This window comes from Neolamprologus multifasciatus, chromosome 13 (assembly GCF_963576455.1).
Source record: "Neolamprologus multifasciatus chromosome 13, fNeoMul1.2, whole genome shotgun sequence".
Lineage (NCBI taxonomy): Eukaryota > Metazoa > Chordata > Actinopteri > Cichliformes > Cichlidae > Neolamprologus > Neolamprologus multifasciatus.
This window is the reverse complement of record NC_140451.1, coordinates 19,497,400-19,514,477: the sequence shown is the minus strand read 5'-3', so window position 1 is coordinate 19,514,477 and position 17,078 is coordinate 19,497,400. Positions and strand designations below refer to the sequence as shown.

At 39.3% G+C, this 17,078-nt stretch overlaps 1 protein-coding gene across 1 annotated transcript in view; it reads right to left on the bottom strand.

Moving 5' to 3' along the window:
• Positions 1–16,737, bottom strand: part of spock2 (SPARC (osteonectin), cwcv and kazal like domains proteoglycan 2) — a 38,396-nt gene extending 21,659 nt beyond the window's left edge. Inside the window, exon 1 of the mRNA XM_085182369.1 lies at positions 16,345–16,737. Within this exon, the coding sequence (XP_085038495.1) occupies positions 16,345–16,533 (189 nt within the window). The 5' untranslated portion in view covers positions 16,534–16,737. The remainder of the gene's footprint in view (positions 1–16,344) is intronic.
• Positions 16,738–17,078: the final 341 nt, after the last annotated feature.

Below are 17,078 nucleotides of genomic sequence, written 5' to 3'. Positions count from 1 at the left end.
TCGCGTCTAAATCTTAACTCAACACTACAGATGAGCTTTATGGACGATTGCTGGCTATGCAGTTTAACCTTGTCTGGTCTGATGGAGTCACACATTAAGAGTGTAGACATCAAAGAGTTTACAACCTGGGCATTAATCTGATGCCTCCCATGCCTCTCTTATTGATGCTACAGCTCCTGCATTATTTAGCAGCCTTTCTGTATTTGTGATTCTGCCAGGACTGATGAGGAAACCGTCCTGCTGCGCTGACAGGACTGGAAATCAATGATTTCATAGAAGAGAGACAGCAGAAAATGTATTCGGGGAAAATAAATTCTCCTGAGTGCAAACTGAAAGTGAGCATGAAACGCGGAACAAGACGACAAGTTTGGCAAGCAGCGGAGAAATTACATCACCTCAAATATGATTCACAGACCAGTACTCTGATGAAACCACTGCTGGCTTTTACACAGAAGTGATTAGAGGTAGCAGGCAGCGAGAGATGAAAACACTCAGGTGCATCCAGGAGTTCTGTGATCTAACTGATAACATCAGAAAGATCTCCTCTTGTTAAACAGAGCGGGAAAGCTTACCCTCCACATCAAACACGGCAGAGTGTTCGTCCTGCTGCCGGGCTACAATACTGATTGACAGATCACAATCCCTCATATCTGTCGGGGGAGGATCACAACCCTGTGAGCCTGTCCACCGAAAGATTGGGTTCAACTCGGGAGGAACTGCACAGAGTCGCAAAGATCGCTTGACAGACTGAGGTCGTGCTTGTTTGCTGGATTGAAAAGAACAAACAAGAAAGCGTTTGAAATGAATGTGGGGGTGTATGTCCCCCACACGTGTGACTGACAAGTGTTTTTGGGTAAATGTCAGCTGTCAGATGCACTCTGCTTACCACGGTTATCCTGAGGGGTATGTTCATGGTAACTGCAGAGTGCATCACGGGCTCATCAGTAACAAAGGATACAGTAATAACACTCTCTGGAGGAGATGCGTACAAGCCTGGATGGAGCTTTATTGACCTTTTGCTGCAATTTCTGTTAATATCGGCCTTCAGTGGATTCATCACATTCGTGCTAAACCTCACAGAGCTCCGGCATATCCACAACATCAAAAGAGACCAGGGGCCACACAATTCACACAATAACAAAATTATTTAAGCCTGACAGCGGCCAAAACCCTTTTGTGAGGGAGGTGAAGTGCCTCAGAGCTGTTGCATACTAAACACAAACGTGTAAATGTGAGCCACTTACAAACATATAATTTATGCTGATGCAAAATATTCATTTCTGTGTCCCTGTTTCCTGAAAAACAGCAGATGACTGTTTCTGGTTCGTAGCAAGTAAGTACATGTCTAATTCTACAATCTCTAATTAAGGGGAAAAAAACCTTCTGAATGTATATCATGAAAAAAAATACAAATTGTCAACTTTAAAATACAAAATATAATCTTTGTCCATGCATTTTTTAAATAAAACTGATTTAATATTTGACCTTAACACCGTGATGCTTAATTTACAGCATCGTGTCAAATCTACGGCGTGCTGTAGCCTGATGTGGTCCATCCCAGAAATGTAACTACATTCCTGTGATAGCTTGGTTTGGTACTAATACGTGGTTTGAGTGCAGTATATTGATTATCACGAGGATAATACCTCAGTGAAACCAAATGAAATAGGCTGTAATTGTTGCTTATTGTGTTAATAAAACAGATTGTATTCTGCCCATAAAGACACAAGCCATTTATCATTCCCCTAGCCTTGACAACACATGTATTAAACTCAAGAATCAAAGTCCCTCCTTACTTCATTTCAGTAAGAGTAACTGTTGTTTTGCAGGTAGCTCCAAGTGCAGGATGAACAAATCAGCTTCATTTGCGATGGTAGACCAATGGAGACCCACCAGTGCATGTATATATATACATCTGTAATACCTAAGTATCAAATCAAATCAAATTTATTTATATAGCACATTTAAAGACCAAAGTACAACAAAGTGCTTTCCAGTAAACCAAGATACAGATAAAAATCACAATATAAAATATAAATTACGGATATAAAATATAAAATAATTACATATTCTAAATGCAGAGCCAGATGTAAGTACTAACTAGTGTAATAATTTTTTGCACTTGCTGAAAAAAAAAATCAATGCTGATGCTTTTTCTTCAAGGCTAGTGAGGATGTGAACAGACTGCTACCTGGACCTGCAGGATCTTCACTCTTAAGCTTACTTTACACCAAGGTCATACTAATGTAACATAATCTTCCTTCAGAGTTCACAGACAGATGGGCTTCATGCCCAAAGTCAGAGGGACTGAAAGATGAGGGCACAAAGAAGCTCATAATGTACAATAAGAATTTCTGTCTGGTGGAAATAGTAATTAGCTAAGTGACAAGCAAAAAAATCAACCCAGTTTCACCTTAAAATGCTGGAAATTGAAGCTTGCAGCATCTAGTGCAATCTTTATAAGACATATTTATGCACTGATGTTTTATTTATTATCAATGAAATTTTTGTGGAAGCACACTGATATAAACTTGGTCGGGTAACAGCTGTACAACCCCTTCCAGATCTGCTAAATGCAATTATATTGCCTTGAGGTTGCTGAAGAAAACCTCAAGGCAATATAAATTTAATATATTATGCTACATACAGAACTGTACCACTTCGTCCTACCTCATAAAAAGTTGCTTGTTGTTCACATGCTTCTCGGCTTTAGTTTACAGATCACATACCAGAGATGAAACAAAACCCCCTCAACATTATTCATATTCTATATCCTTTCTTCTGATCTTATGCGTGTTTGGTTACAGGGCATGAGAAGCAAGCCTGCAGATTCCTATCTCTGCATGCACCAAGCCAGGACTGCAAAGCAGAGGCAGAGCAGAGGCACGGCATCAAATGCTGAGAGGCTTGTGCGCTTACAGGACAGAGAGAGGCTTATGTAAGAGTGCTCCAAAGACCGGGTAAGTAAAAGAAGAAACAGAGTTTAGTACTTTTTGAGAATTCAATCAATGGTCAAAATGTGGGTGAGGGCAAGAGGGCAAAGTAATAATCTACAGCACTGTGCAAATGTATTGTTCCACCTCTCATTTTGCTTCTGATGAGCCAAACTTTCTTGTATTTTTTAAAAGTGGTCTGGAGCAATAGTTCTCCAGCCTTTTTGAAGGCCTTTCATAGTTTATCTTTGGACGTTGGCTGCTTTTTTATTCTTTTTCAGTTGAGACCTTGCATTTGCTCGTTTTAAGATGAATGTTGTTTTTTGTTTGTTAAGCTGCTTAACACTGACCTGTTAGCTGAAAACCTGGCACATCTCAGCATGGTGTGCAGCGTGTCCTTAACCCTTTAAGACCTAGCATAGAACCAAGTCCGCCAGAGGTTATATTATATTTTTACATGCTGTGGAGCCATTTTTGGGAGCATTTCAAGTCGCTATACATCAATACAACCATTAAAGCCCAAATTTTAATAATATGTATGCATTAAGTACATAGTAATTACATAAATTGCAAAAAATGCAATAAACTACAAAAAAATTGAAAATCGTTTTTGTTTTTTTAACATATATTTCTAGTTAGAGAAATTTAAGAAGCTTATCCCTCAAAACTGTAAATACAAAAAAGTTGCACAAAATGGTTTCCCACCACAGGAAATTTATTTTAAGTGTCTTCATAGTTTTATTTTTGAAATACACCAATTTTTATATACTGCAGTAAAAACGAAAATAAATCTTACAATGCAAATTTGCAAAAAAACAGCATATGCATCAAAATAAACTATTTCCAGCAGTGCAATATGAGTCCTAAGCATCCCAGAATCGACACAGAAAGTCATAAAGTCAAACATAACTTTTAAAAACACAAGGCTCATAAGGCCCTAATGGTAAAAAACTAACTTTCCGCAAAATGACATCACTTCCAGTTTCAGGCAGGTCATGGCGGACATGCAATAGTTCGCGCTGATGGACGTAGGAAGTGTTACAAACAGCTGATCGGATTGGCAAAGTGTGTTCCTTGAATATTATGTTTTTGTTGCTGCAAGTGCTTTTTATGCAGTTTTTGCAAAGCTATATGTGGAAGGAAACTGTGATCTAGGACAAGCTGATGGCATAAGATGTAAGTACAACTCAAAAATGCAAAAGTACAATGCAAAACAAAATTATTGCGCTAGCTTACGTGGTTGCAGTGAAATGGAGTGTGCCCGCTCTGACCAGCTTTAAAAGGTTAAAAGATTTAAGGAAACTGGACAAGTTGAGGACAAAAGATTAGGTGGCAAGGCTAAAAAGCTATACAGAGAAGATGGAAGAAGCTGTTCTCAAAGACGGCTGAGGTACGCCAAATTACCATGGACTGGACTGAAAATCAGACAGTCTTATACAGTGGGGCAAAAAAGTATTTAGTCAGCCACCGATTGTGCAAGTTCCCCCACTTAAAATGATGACAGAGGTCAGTAATTTGCACCAGAGGTACACTTCAACTGTGAGAGACAGAATGTGAAAAAAAAAATCCATGAATTCACATGGTAGGATTTGTAAAGAATTTATTCGTAAATCAGGGTGGAAAATAAGTATTTGGTCACCTCAAACAAGGAAAATCCCTGGCTCTCACAGACCTGTAACGTCTTCTGTAAGAAGCTTTTCTGTCCCCCACTCGTTACCTGTATGAATGGCACCTGTTTGACCTCATCATCTGTATAAAAGACACCTGTCCACAGCCTCAACCAGTCAGACTCCAAACTCCGCCATGGCCAAGACCAAAGAGCTTTCGAAGGACACCAGGAAAAGAATTGTAGACCTGCACCAGACTGGGAAGAGTGAATCTACAATAGGCAAGCAGCTTGGTGTGAAAAAATCAACTGTGGGAGCAATCATCAGGACCTGGTGAATGACCTGCAGAGAGCTGGGACCAAAGTAACAAAGGTCACCATCAGTAACACACTACAACGGCAGGGAATCAAATCCCGCAGTGCCAGACGTGTTCCGCTGCTGAAGCCAGTGCATGTCCAGGCCCGTCTGAAGTTTGCCAGAGAGCACATGGATGATACAGCAGAGGATTGGGAGAATGTCATGTGGTCAGATGAAACCAAAGTAGAACTTTTTGGTATAAACTCAACTCGTCGTGTTTGGAGGAAGAAGAATACTGAGTTGCATCCCAAGAACACCATACCTACTGTGAAGCATGGGGGTGGAAACATCATGCTATGGGGCTGTTTTTCTGCCAAGGGGACAGGACGACTGATCCGTGTTAAGGACAGAATGAATGGGGCCAAGTATCGTGAGATTTTGAGCCAAAACCTCCTTCCATCAGTGAGAACTTTGAAGATGAAACGAGGCTGGGTCTTCCAACATGACAATGATCCAAAACACACCGCCCGGGCAACAAAGGAGTGGCTCCGTAAGAAGCATTTGAAAGTCCTGGAGTGGCCTAGCCAGTCTCCAGACCTCAACCCCATAGAAAATCTGTGGCGGGAGTTGAAAGTCTGTGTTGCTCGGCGACAGCCCCAAAACATCACTGCTCTTGAGAAGATCTGCATGGAGGATTGGGCCAAAATACCAGCTACTGTGTGTGCAAACCTGGTAAAGACCTATAGTAAACGTTTGACCTCTGTTATTGCCAACAAAGGTTATGTTACAAAGTATTGAGTTGTATTTTTGTTATTGACCAAATACTTATTTTCCACCCTGATTTACGAATAAATTCTTTACAAATCCTACCATGTGAATTCATGGATTTTTTTTTCACATTCTGTCTCTCACAGTTGAAGTGTACCTCTGGTGCAAATTACTGACCTCTGTCATCATTTTAAGTGGGGGAACTTGCACAATCGGTGGCTGACTAAATACTTTTTTGCCCCACTGTAACAACAGGTCTTATAGAGCGGTGAATCAAAATGGTTTATTATTTTAATTTATTTATTTTCTAATTATTTGCTGTGGGTTTTTTTTAAAGCTTTTAAGGTTTTGAAGATGCAAAATTTAAACCTGCATTTGTAGAGCAAGTCTCTGGATGTTTAGAGAAGCACCAACAGAACTAGTGCTATTTTAAAAATGTATTTTACAAGAGGGAGGCATCAAACCAAAAGACACAAATAGAAAACACTACACAAAGAATGATTGGAGAGGTTTGAGTCAAGTTGTTTCAGTCTTGAGAACATTGAGGGTTTTCTTGTGCGTTTCATTACGGTTTACTGTGCGAGCATTTGAGCAGTGTAAAGGTGCACAGATTTGTGTCTATATACAACTAATATCGAAGAAAAGCACAAAAAATATAGGCAGATGTGGAGAGATTATACCTCGAATAAACAGACATGACCCCCTTCCTTACTTTTTCCTGAATGAGTAATCACCTTCACTCTGCAAGTGGTGGATAAAAAGCATTCACTCACATCTGCACTAAACAGTGAGGTACTTCGCTAATATGGTCATTGTGCATTATACATAATTCTCATTCAAGAAAGGCTCTAATGTCACTCTTCACGCTCAAGTAGGGACAAATGACGTCAGAAATACTGTGAGAGCAAAGAATGGATAAAAGGTCAAATATAAAGCCTGACTGAAAACTGCATCTAATTAGATAAACGGTAAATTGGTTTTTCCATTTGAGTGAATACACATTAAAATGTACAAAAAAACCCCAACAAAACTAAAAGGACGGGCTACACTGAATTAGAAAAGACATTTTCATGCAGTTCTAATCATCCATGTTGTTTGGCACTACATGAAGCATAGACACAACAGGCATGCAGACATGCATAGATCCGGTTATGAAAAAACAAACAAAATGAAAATCACACTTAGTCCACAAAACCTCTGTGCACTCATGCCAGCCCTGTACTCACTATCTATAAATAAAATCAGCCCTTGTGCCTTTCAGGGCCCTGTGGGGAATAAGAAAACAGTGTGCAATTCACAGGAGAATCTGGTGCACACAGCAAGAAGCTTCACACTTTGCAGAAAACACAGAGCTCAACTGAAAAACAGGCTCATACGACAATGGAAAATCAATGAAGCTGCCTAGGTAAGGGTTTCAAAAGGGATAAGAATTGGCCGATGTTCTGAGACAGGGGAGTCTAAAACAGTGTAATCGGACAAGAGTCACATCCACGTTAACACAACAGGACTGAAACCTGGCTCATCTCATGGGAAAAGCAGATATGGGGGTCTATTAATTTCAGTCTTAGACCCTACTAAAATTCACAAATTCCTATTTTGACTAAAATATATATATATATATATATATATATATTTAATTCATACATATATTCCTTTTTACTTGTTTGGGATACTGTTAAGAAATGTCAGTATATAAATATTCATAATCAGTAGGTAAGAGATAAGAATTTTAGGACCAAAGCTTCCTTGGTTCAGCTTGAAGTCTGCTTGAAGTTCCCTTTGCTGAAATGTTATCTTGAAACAAATGGGTCTTGTGACAAACGAGCTCTTCTTTTTGGTGTTTCAAATACTGTCAGGCAGACAGATCAAGATATTCAGAAGCCCCCCAAAATTCTTAATTTCCACCAGAGACTAACCTGAATTTTGGGGTGAATCTACGTGCAAGTTACGCCCATGTGGACTGTTTCAACAGTGATGTTGCTGCATTTCTCGGGAGGTACACATCATGTTACAACGTAGGGTTATGACCTACCTAAAGCACAGAATTAACACAGACCCAATCAGTCAAAATCAAGTTCATTTTTATTCGGTTGTGAAGCGATAGGTCCTTAATTTCTCACATAAATAATGTCCACTTGGTGACTCACTGCTCAGTTAAGCTGATGTCATCTTACGTAAGTACAATACTGCTTGGAAACTTAATCTGCACAAAAATAACAAATTATGAAATGTCAAGTACTCATAGTCTCTATATTAAAGGTGGACGTAGCGCACCATCAGCCAGTAGTTTGTCGACTACAGTTTGGAGGCATCATGTCTGGCAACACAACCACTGTCATATTGTTTTTTGGAGCCAGAAATGACCATACTGCTTTGTTCATTGTTTATCAAGAAAAAACTGGGCCTAATTAAAACATACCAGTTTGCCCTGCTTGACTTTTATTGTGTAATCTATGCTGACAGTCTCCTGCAATTTGCTGCACTCTTCCTGGATGTCTTCACCTTTCTGCACAAAAACTGTAAAATGTTATTACTTTTATAGTTAAATAAATATTTAATATATTACTAAATATTTACTATTAGTTGAAAAGTGGTGGAGATTTTTTAAACCATTCCTTTTGCCAATAATAATAATAATAATAATAATAATAATAACAATAAACACTATAAAAAATCACATCTAAACTCTATTCTTGTCAAACTGCACATAAATGATCAAAATAATGATAACAAATAAAAGTACCTTCCCAAATTATGTTATTTTTGCCAATATTAATGCTGAAGATGACTAATCTTTTTTATTGAGCTACTTTTAAATACTTTTCTGTTTAATTCCTAGTAATGCACCCTATTCTATAAAATCACATTTCTTTATTAGCTACCATGCAAGGATTACATATCTCTGAAAAACAGGACAGAAAAACAGGCCTTGACTTTGAAAAGTGTAATAAATATATTCATAATAAATAAAAGGACAGCTGAAATACAAGGCTTCGGGGCTGTGGGACATGGTTAAGTGTTTATATCTTCAGGGGGATTAAGAATATTCAGAAAAATGAAGGCGGTGTGTTGGCGAAACAGCTGGTTAGTTTGTACGCTCATTCTACCAAGTTACTTCTAAGAGTTGCTAATTTAAAAGTGATGGTTGACTTTAACTTGCATGTTTTATTAAATTAGATTAGATTTCTTTTCTCCATCACTGAAGCTTTCTTTGCTAATGCGCTAAAAGAATTATTACACTCCATCTCCTCTACATCACATTTGTTGGCAAGATAACCACAGAAGGTAGTTTACTTACTAATGCTACCTCTGTTTCCACAAACGTACATATAGTAACTGATCTCAGTGCAGTGAAAGCATAGACAGTGGCAGCTTTATTCTGACTTCACAGACTATGCACAAACAACAAGAAAGAAGCTCTCAGCTTGGCAAGCTCATGCCTCTGTTAATGAGAAACTGAAATGCCCATGAAAGACACCCTACGATTTCATTGGAATCAATGTCAAACCTGCTTCCTGTGACAATAGACAGTTGTGGCAACATGATCACAGTAATGTAAAGGATGAATGCAAAGAGGTAAGCTTTATGATAAAACACAGTTTTAGATAAAAGGAGATGGATTGTTTCACTTTGTTATGTTTGAATTATTGTCAGTCTTTAGATTCCACTGGGCAAGCACAGCTTGCCTTGCTTGTCCTGACAGAACTCCAGTACTATACTGGGCTCAAGAGGGTGGAAAGCTATTTTTTCAGTTAAAGCTAGTCAGCTTGGTTTGTCATATTGATACAAATACCTGCTCATTATTCCTAGCCAAAATTATATAGTCTTTCCCTCAGTAAAAAAACAAAGAACAAAACCTGACCTCAGACGTTTCGATCAGTCTCCTAATACAATTAACCTCACAGCATGCCACATTATTTGTATATAAAAAAAAACGTCCTGTTCAGTGACTTAAATAACCACAGTACTTTCTCAGTATTAAAAAAATTACTGCTTAAATACAATTAAACAGCTTATATATAAAAACAACATACCCAGCCCATACAGTTGTCATAAGGTGGGAAATTAACTAATCTTATGAGTGTATATTTGACTCATCAAAGCTCTTTGCTTATGTGTTTTTAGTTTTAAAGACAGCAGTGTTATGAACGCTGCTTTATCAATTAAAACTTAAATCTGAAGGACCAGACTCGCCAACCTCCTTTCAAAACAAGAATCACAGCTCCATACACTGGATTTATGTGCACATGACATATTTGCCTGTGTGTTTATGTTTTTCTCAGTTTGATTACAACAAACAGTTTTTCCTCTCAGGGTTTCCCAGGTGCTAAAACATCTAGATATGTACAGTTATTTCTAACCACTTCTCCACAGCGCTAATCAAAATCCTTGGTATCCGCTCCTGTACCCACAGGGCCTGATCTCACACTGGCTGTGAATCAGCCTGGCTCAAGACCAACTGCATTTACTGTGGAGACAGCTACTGGCACTTAAAGTTATTGTTAGCTTTAAAAGGGGCAAAGTTAGATTTACTGAACCTGCTGTAAAGAACCTCAAAAGGCTCACTGGGTCTTAGATTGCTGCTGTTCTTTTTCGAATGAGATTCATGAAACAAATTTATATATAGAACGTTGTTTTGCACCAGAATTCATATAAACATGTCATACTGATATGCAATTAGAATTAATTTAGAGTGTTTTTCAGTTGATAATCCATCCATCCATCTTGCTCTATCCAGGTGTGGGTCAAGGGGGCAACAGTATAAAAAGAGATGCCCAGACCTCCTTGTGGTCAGGCATGGTTGCAGGGTTAGCCCCAAGTAACTATTTTCTGGCAGAGTAGCCATGTACCTCTATTTTCTATGATATCATCACTCTTGTCTGTCTTCTCACCCCCAGGAACAATTTGGCTTGGGAGACCCTACGCTGCCCCTAACAACATATCACCTCTGACCATGCATAATCATGCGTGGTTGATATTTTAAGTCTAACCAAATCACAACTCCAAAAAACAGTAAATGGGATCTTTACTAACTTTGTCATCTACCTTCAGGACACTGGCAGTATCCCATAAAGAGCTCTTTATTGGTAGTTTTTGGGATATTAGGTGTTTCCTGCAGCAAGTTTGGCAAACAGACTCCCAAACTAGGTGTGGGAAATGCAGTAGAAGGTCACTTAGAAATCGAGGCAGGCAGGGATTGCTGGCAACTGGAAGGAAAATGGCTGTTTTAAAGCCCCAAGTGTTGTTAAGCAGGCATTAGTCACACCTGTATGAAGACTTCTGAATTGTGATGCACTTATTCCATTTTGTAAACAACTGAATCTTCCAAGAAAATTGAAATTAATCACCCTCTTAACTCTTTAGCAAATTTGTATTTGTGACACCTGTTCCCTTCAGCTGTGGCTATTGTACCACTGTAGGAAGCAGCTGTAGCCTGGCACGATGAAAGGCTATTTCTTTTTTTTTCTTCTTCTACTCAATTACAGCCCACCTAGGCCTCTGGTAACCAGCCAAGACACCCCACAGTGCACCAGTACTCTATCTAAACTCTGAACAAGCAGACCCTCTCTCCCAAAACAGTTGGAGGCGATCAAGATGCACTCCGTGTGGGTTGCCTCAGAGCTTTGGATGCTTACAGCCTCGAGGAGAATCTGGTGAGCGATAAGCACCGACTCATGCCAGAACAAAGCATGACTAGATAGATTAATGGTTTTCTGATAAGCCGCTATCATCATTCATAGCATTAATGCATCAGTAGCAGTCTATTTTAACATCAGACAGCATGTGCAGTGGGAATAACAGACTGAGCGTCGGGCTAGTGATGATAATTTACTGTTCGTCTGGATAGCCTTTAATGGAGAGTTTGGCTCCAGTGTTACAGACAATTTATCCACAATCATTTCTGTATGCCATGGTGAAATAATAAAAGAAGCAACTGAGAGTGCGCCCACAGTTCTGCTGCACTGTAGCCAGATAAATGTCATGAGAGACTAAAAACAGACAGGTGAGAACAGGTAGTAAAGGTAAACCTGCTAGTGTTTTGGAGCAAAAGAATACAACATCACATCTCAATAAGAACTGTCAGAGTCTACTCCAAGTGCTTCCACCATTCTGCATATTTAATTCACTGACATCGACGAGGGATCTGATGTTTTTGTGCAGGCCGACAAGTTTCTGTTCATTAAAAATGAAGTGAATGGATAACAGGTGCAGGCAAGATTGCTACTGGGTGGTCCTGAAATGCTTGACTGGAGACGTGCATGTTTTTAAGATAAGGATTTATGGCACAGACAGTGCAGGATAGGAAGGGGGAAAGCACAAATAATATATACAGTACACTGAAAAATCCAGTTTTAAACACTGAGCTATTTCTGACAAGTACATGCTGCCATGTTTGACTGAGGCTAACAATAAAGAGCATCCTTCGGTATGAAGTTGAATTGCTGACTCTTTATTATCATCAATTTCTAGATACATATATATGTTCATATTACTTCAACAGAAATAAAGGACCAGAACAATTTCATGCCCGTGTAATTTCATGGACGCTATTATTTTTTACAAGGTAAGTTGAGAATAAAATGGAATCTACTGTTGATCTGCTTTCATAACATAAAAGTGGATCTGAAATGCACAAAATTACAGCAGACTCCCATCATTTAGTACACTGTCTATACATAGTGCTGTGAAAAAGTATTTGGCCCTTTCCTGATCTTTCCTTGGGGGATATTTATCAGATTTAAATGTTTTAGATCATCAAAGAAATTTTAGTCTTTGAAAAAGATAACCTGAGTTAAAATGATTTTTTTAGATGATTATTTCATTCATTAAGAGATAAAAGCTATTCAAACCTGCTTGGCCCTGTGTGAAAAAAGTAATTGCGCTCTAAACCTAATAACTGATTGTGCCATCCTTGGCAACAAGAACTGCAATCATGTGTTTGTGATAGCTGCCAATGAGTCTTTCACATCACTGCGGAGGGATTTTGGCCCACTCTTCTTTGCAGTGTTGTTTTAATTCAGCCACACTGGAGGATTTTCAAATATAAATGGCTTGTTCAAGGTCATGCCAAAGATCAGATCAGACTTTGACTCAGTCACTCCATAACATTCATTTGTTTTTTGTTTTTTTAAGCCATTCAGAAGTGGACTTACTGGTGTGTTCTAGATCACTTTCCTGCTACATAACCCGAATGTGTTTGAGATTCAGGGGACAGACTGATGGTCCGACATTCTTCTACAGGATTTTTGTGGAAGAAAGCAAATTTCTTGGGTCCATCAGTCATCTTGAAACAGCAAAGCAGCCCCAGACCATCACATTACCACTATCATGTTTGACTGTTGGTATGATGCTCTTTTTATAAGATGCTGTTTTAGTTTTATGCCAGATGTAACGGGACTCAACCCTTCCAAAAAGGTTCCAGCTATCGTCATGTCAGTTCATAGAATATTTCCCCCAAAGTCTTGGGTATCATCAAGATGTTTTTTGTAAAATGCGAGATGAGTCTTTGCAATCTTTTTCATCAGCAGTGGTTTTCTCCTTGAAAATCTCCCATGGATGTTTGCCCAGTCTCTATCTTATTGTTGAATCATGAACTCTGACCTTGACTGAGACAAGTGAGTCCTGCATTTCTTTAGATGTTCTGAGTTCTTTTGTGACCTTCTGGATAAGTGGTTGATGTACTCTTGGAGTGATTTAGGTTGGACGGCGACTCCTGGCAAGGTTCACCGCCGTTCCAAGTTCTCTCCATTTGTGTATAATGGCTGTGACCGTGTTTGGTGGAGTCCCAAAGCCTTAGAAATGGCTATGCAACCATTTCCACACTGACTGATGTCAGTGACTTGTTTCTCACCTGTTCTGGAGATTCTTTATGTACATGCTACAATCTTTAGATTGTAGCATGTACATGTTGATTTTAGTCTGCTTCACTTTGTCCAACAAGTTCTATTTAGGGTATTTCTTAATTGAACAGGTCTGACAGTAATCAAGCCTGGGTGTGGTGAGCGAACTTTAACTCGGCTTTCAATATGTGGTTAATCCCAGTTAATTAATAGTGTAACAAGATGGGGCAATTACTTTGGTAGGATTATGTTTGGATAGCTTTTTTCCCTTAAAAATTGCCTTTAATATGTACTCGAGTTGTCTTTGTCTGATATAAAAATGTAAAAAATGTCAGTGTAACCCTTAATTGATTGTCATTTAAGCTAAAAAGTGACCAATTCTTCATAAAAATTGAAAAATTGACAAACGTTGTTCATGTTTGAGGTAATGTAACAAATCTGCACCCAGTTACCATGATTGTCTTCCCTGTTCCCATGTTTGTCTTATAGTTTTTTCCGGGATTTGGTGCATTAGTGGAATGAAATGTTGAGTGCACCTGTCAGATTAAAGGATTGAAGGTATCCCATTCTATTATTTGTTGACTGTATCTGTTAAATCTATCTGCCTCGGATGCCAAATAGATTGAAGTGTGGGAGCCGTTTGTATTGGAAGTGAAAGAGCCTCTTATCCTGATCCTGCTTTTAAAAACCTGCAAAAGAATAAATATAAAATATTTACGGTGTATTTTCTGCAGCCTATGTATTCCGTGTGTTTTCGTGGGGGGAGGTTTGGTGTGCATCTGTGTGCATTTCCGTACATGTCAAAACAAGAGTGGAAGAGCTCCTCTTTCATGTTGTGCTGCTTTGATTATTGCTTTCCAGCGTTGGATTAATATTTAGCATTTGGCTCTCGGAGGACTGTGCAAGTGAATTTGCGTAATCTCAATACCTATAACTGTGTCATTGGCAGTCATTTATACACTAACCAAAATATTCCCAGAGACTGAACTGCTCCAGTTTTTGTCTTTTTTTTTTAACTCAAAGACCATCATGGGGCAACTATTAAGAAAACCCCCCAGCACTATTTGGTTGCGAAATTTGTATTTCAGCTGTGAACGTTTACAGTTTTAATTACTGAGAAACCCTAATAAAAGAATTTTCCATTTATTCCCACACCCTGAAGCAAGACTTGTGAGTGGATAGAGTCATCAAATTCCCAGTGATACGTGCTTCATCCAGAGACTGCAGTTGCTACAGCAGCAAGCTGAAATCAAAGCAGTTTCTACTGGCGATTCCCTCTGGATGTTCACTGGTTACTTCCTCTGATGTTTTCTCCTGTCATCATCATCATTAACAAAGACACCGCCATGCACACGGGCGTTAAGACTTCCCAAAATCAAGAGCACATCTGTATGCCTGTATGCATGCACGCATATGCACTAACACACTGAGACAATCACCCTCGAGAATAATGATCATGAAAGAGATTCAGTGTGTAAAAGTAGGGGCCGTTTCTGTTGCACAGCAGCTTTGATGTTAAATTAAGGAAAAAGGGAGAGCAGAGAAAGTGACATCTTTATATTAGAAGCTCTATTGTTAAGCAAACTGTTTATATCTTGGGATACTCCTCAAATGCCTGTCATGTTTGTGAAAAGTGATGTTTCTGCATAGCTAATCACGAAGTGCCGAATTCATAATGACATCGCTGCTGTAACAAACATTCTGCATCAAATATGGAGCCACGACCAGCGAGTTATAATCCCACCATAATTCTGACTTAATCTTTCCATGCCCACAATTTCATTACTTCCCTAAGTACAGTTCCAGAGGACACACTCTTTAAGTAATCACAGTCAAACTAATCCGTCCCCGAGAGGGGATGCTGACAGTTTTCACACACGTTCACATCCTCTCCGGGGACCACGACCTGTGTTTTACGGAGGAGGATCAGAAATGACACCGCAATCTCTTCAGGAAAGGTTATTACTTCGAAAGGCTCATCTTTTCTTCCAGAACAGATAAGCCATTGTTCTCACAACAGATGCTCAAGCTGAAGCAAACCGCTCACATTTCAGATCCAATAATGATACCTATCATTCAGTGCAGTTACCACATAGGATCAATTAAAACCCAATTAACAGGAGTCATATGGAATCTAATCCAACTGCACTATTGCCCAAATCCTGTTGGGATCATTACTAATCATTTCACAGAGAAGCAAAGGAAGGCAAAACTATGGCTATGCAGCCCCAGACACGGCAATATATCACAGTGCTCTGAGAGCTTTAATCAATCCCTGCAGCCCAGTTTAGTGTGTTTAGTAGGTGAAAATGCTCATCAATCAATCACTGGCTCTGCTCTAATTGCTAAATTCCCTTGTTTGTGAAATCTCTTGGAACACGTCTGGTAGCACATCTGGGGCAACCAGTAGTCAGGTCAGTGTGATGGAATAGGTTTATGCCTCTGTGCAAGTGGGGCTGAAACTTAATTGCTTAGAATGAGCAAAGGGCTCATAAGCCAAAAGTAGGAAGAACAGCAGTCGATACACTATGGACTGTGCTTGCAAATGTGGCTTTTTTTTTTCTTGGGTTCTATTTTGGAAGTTTACTGAATCAATAGTTATAAAATCACCCGAATTCAATATAATACACAATACCATGTTTTGTCACTTATATGTATTTCCCATTTCATTCTACTATAAAAGCCCTTCTGTGTAAAATATAGTTTTTATATATGTTTTTTTCACATTTTGAAACATTTATATGTGTTAAAACTACCAGCACCAAGTTTCTGTGCTTTAACCCGCTTCGAAAGTGTGTGATAATAACTATTAGGCTACACTTCCGAAATGTGGAGTGCGTGTTTCCCCATCAGCGCATCTCATACCGCATTACAGCGGATCTCCCAATCAACACTTACATCTCTGAAGCGATTCCAGTGCTTGATCTTGCGGCTGTACTGTGAAATGGTGGACAGCCACTGCTCGTCTTCCATGAAATTCCCCGTCTTTTCCGCCTCTTTGACGCTCTTCACTTCGGTTTGGAGGGTTGACCCCGCCAGCATCACCAGCGGGACGAGAAGGCACACGATATCCGTATTTCCCACCATGGTAGCGGACAAACAAAAACACCTCGCGCACACCGACTGTCGGCAGCAGGAGGAGGATACCGAGGCTGGACTGAAAGTACCACCTGATTAGCCTATGGGATGCGCCTTCTGCTCGAGGAGAGAGAGAGAGAAGGAGAGGGAGGGAGGGAGAGAGAGATTTTCAGGGTGTGTTTCCGTGAACACGCCACACATTTATTTGCATCTTCCTGGGTTCTGTTGGTGTTTACAAGCAACGAATTCAAATGTCACGTGACGCCATTCATTGCCTCCTCTCCGCTCTGGGCTTTTTCAGGTGGGACACTTTTGTTTGGTTTGTGGGGCAGGCTAAATAAAGGCTATAATAATGTATTATTAACTCCTCATTTAATTCTTTTAGGATTGAGGGGAAACATATTTAGATCACCTTTATTTCTGATGAGATAAGTAAAACCTTCCACCTGAAAGGCTGGGATTAGACAGGTTTTAGTTTTTATTTGAGAAATTTTGGCATCGGGATAGTCGTAGATTGGATTTCCTGATCATTCCAGCTCATGTCTATGTTAAAA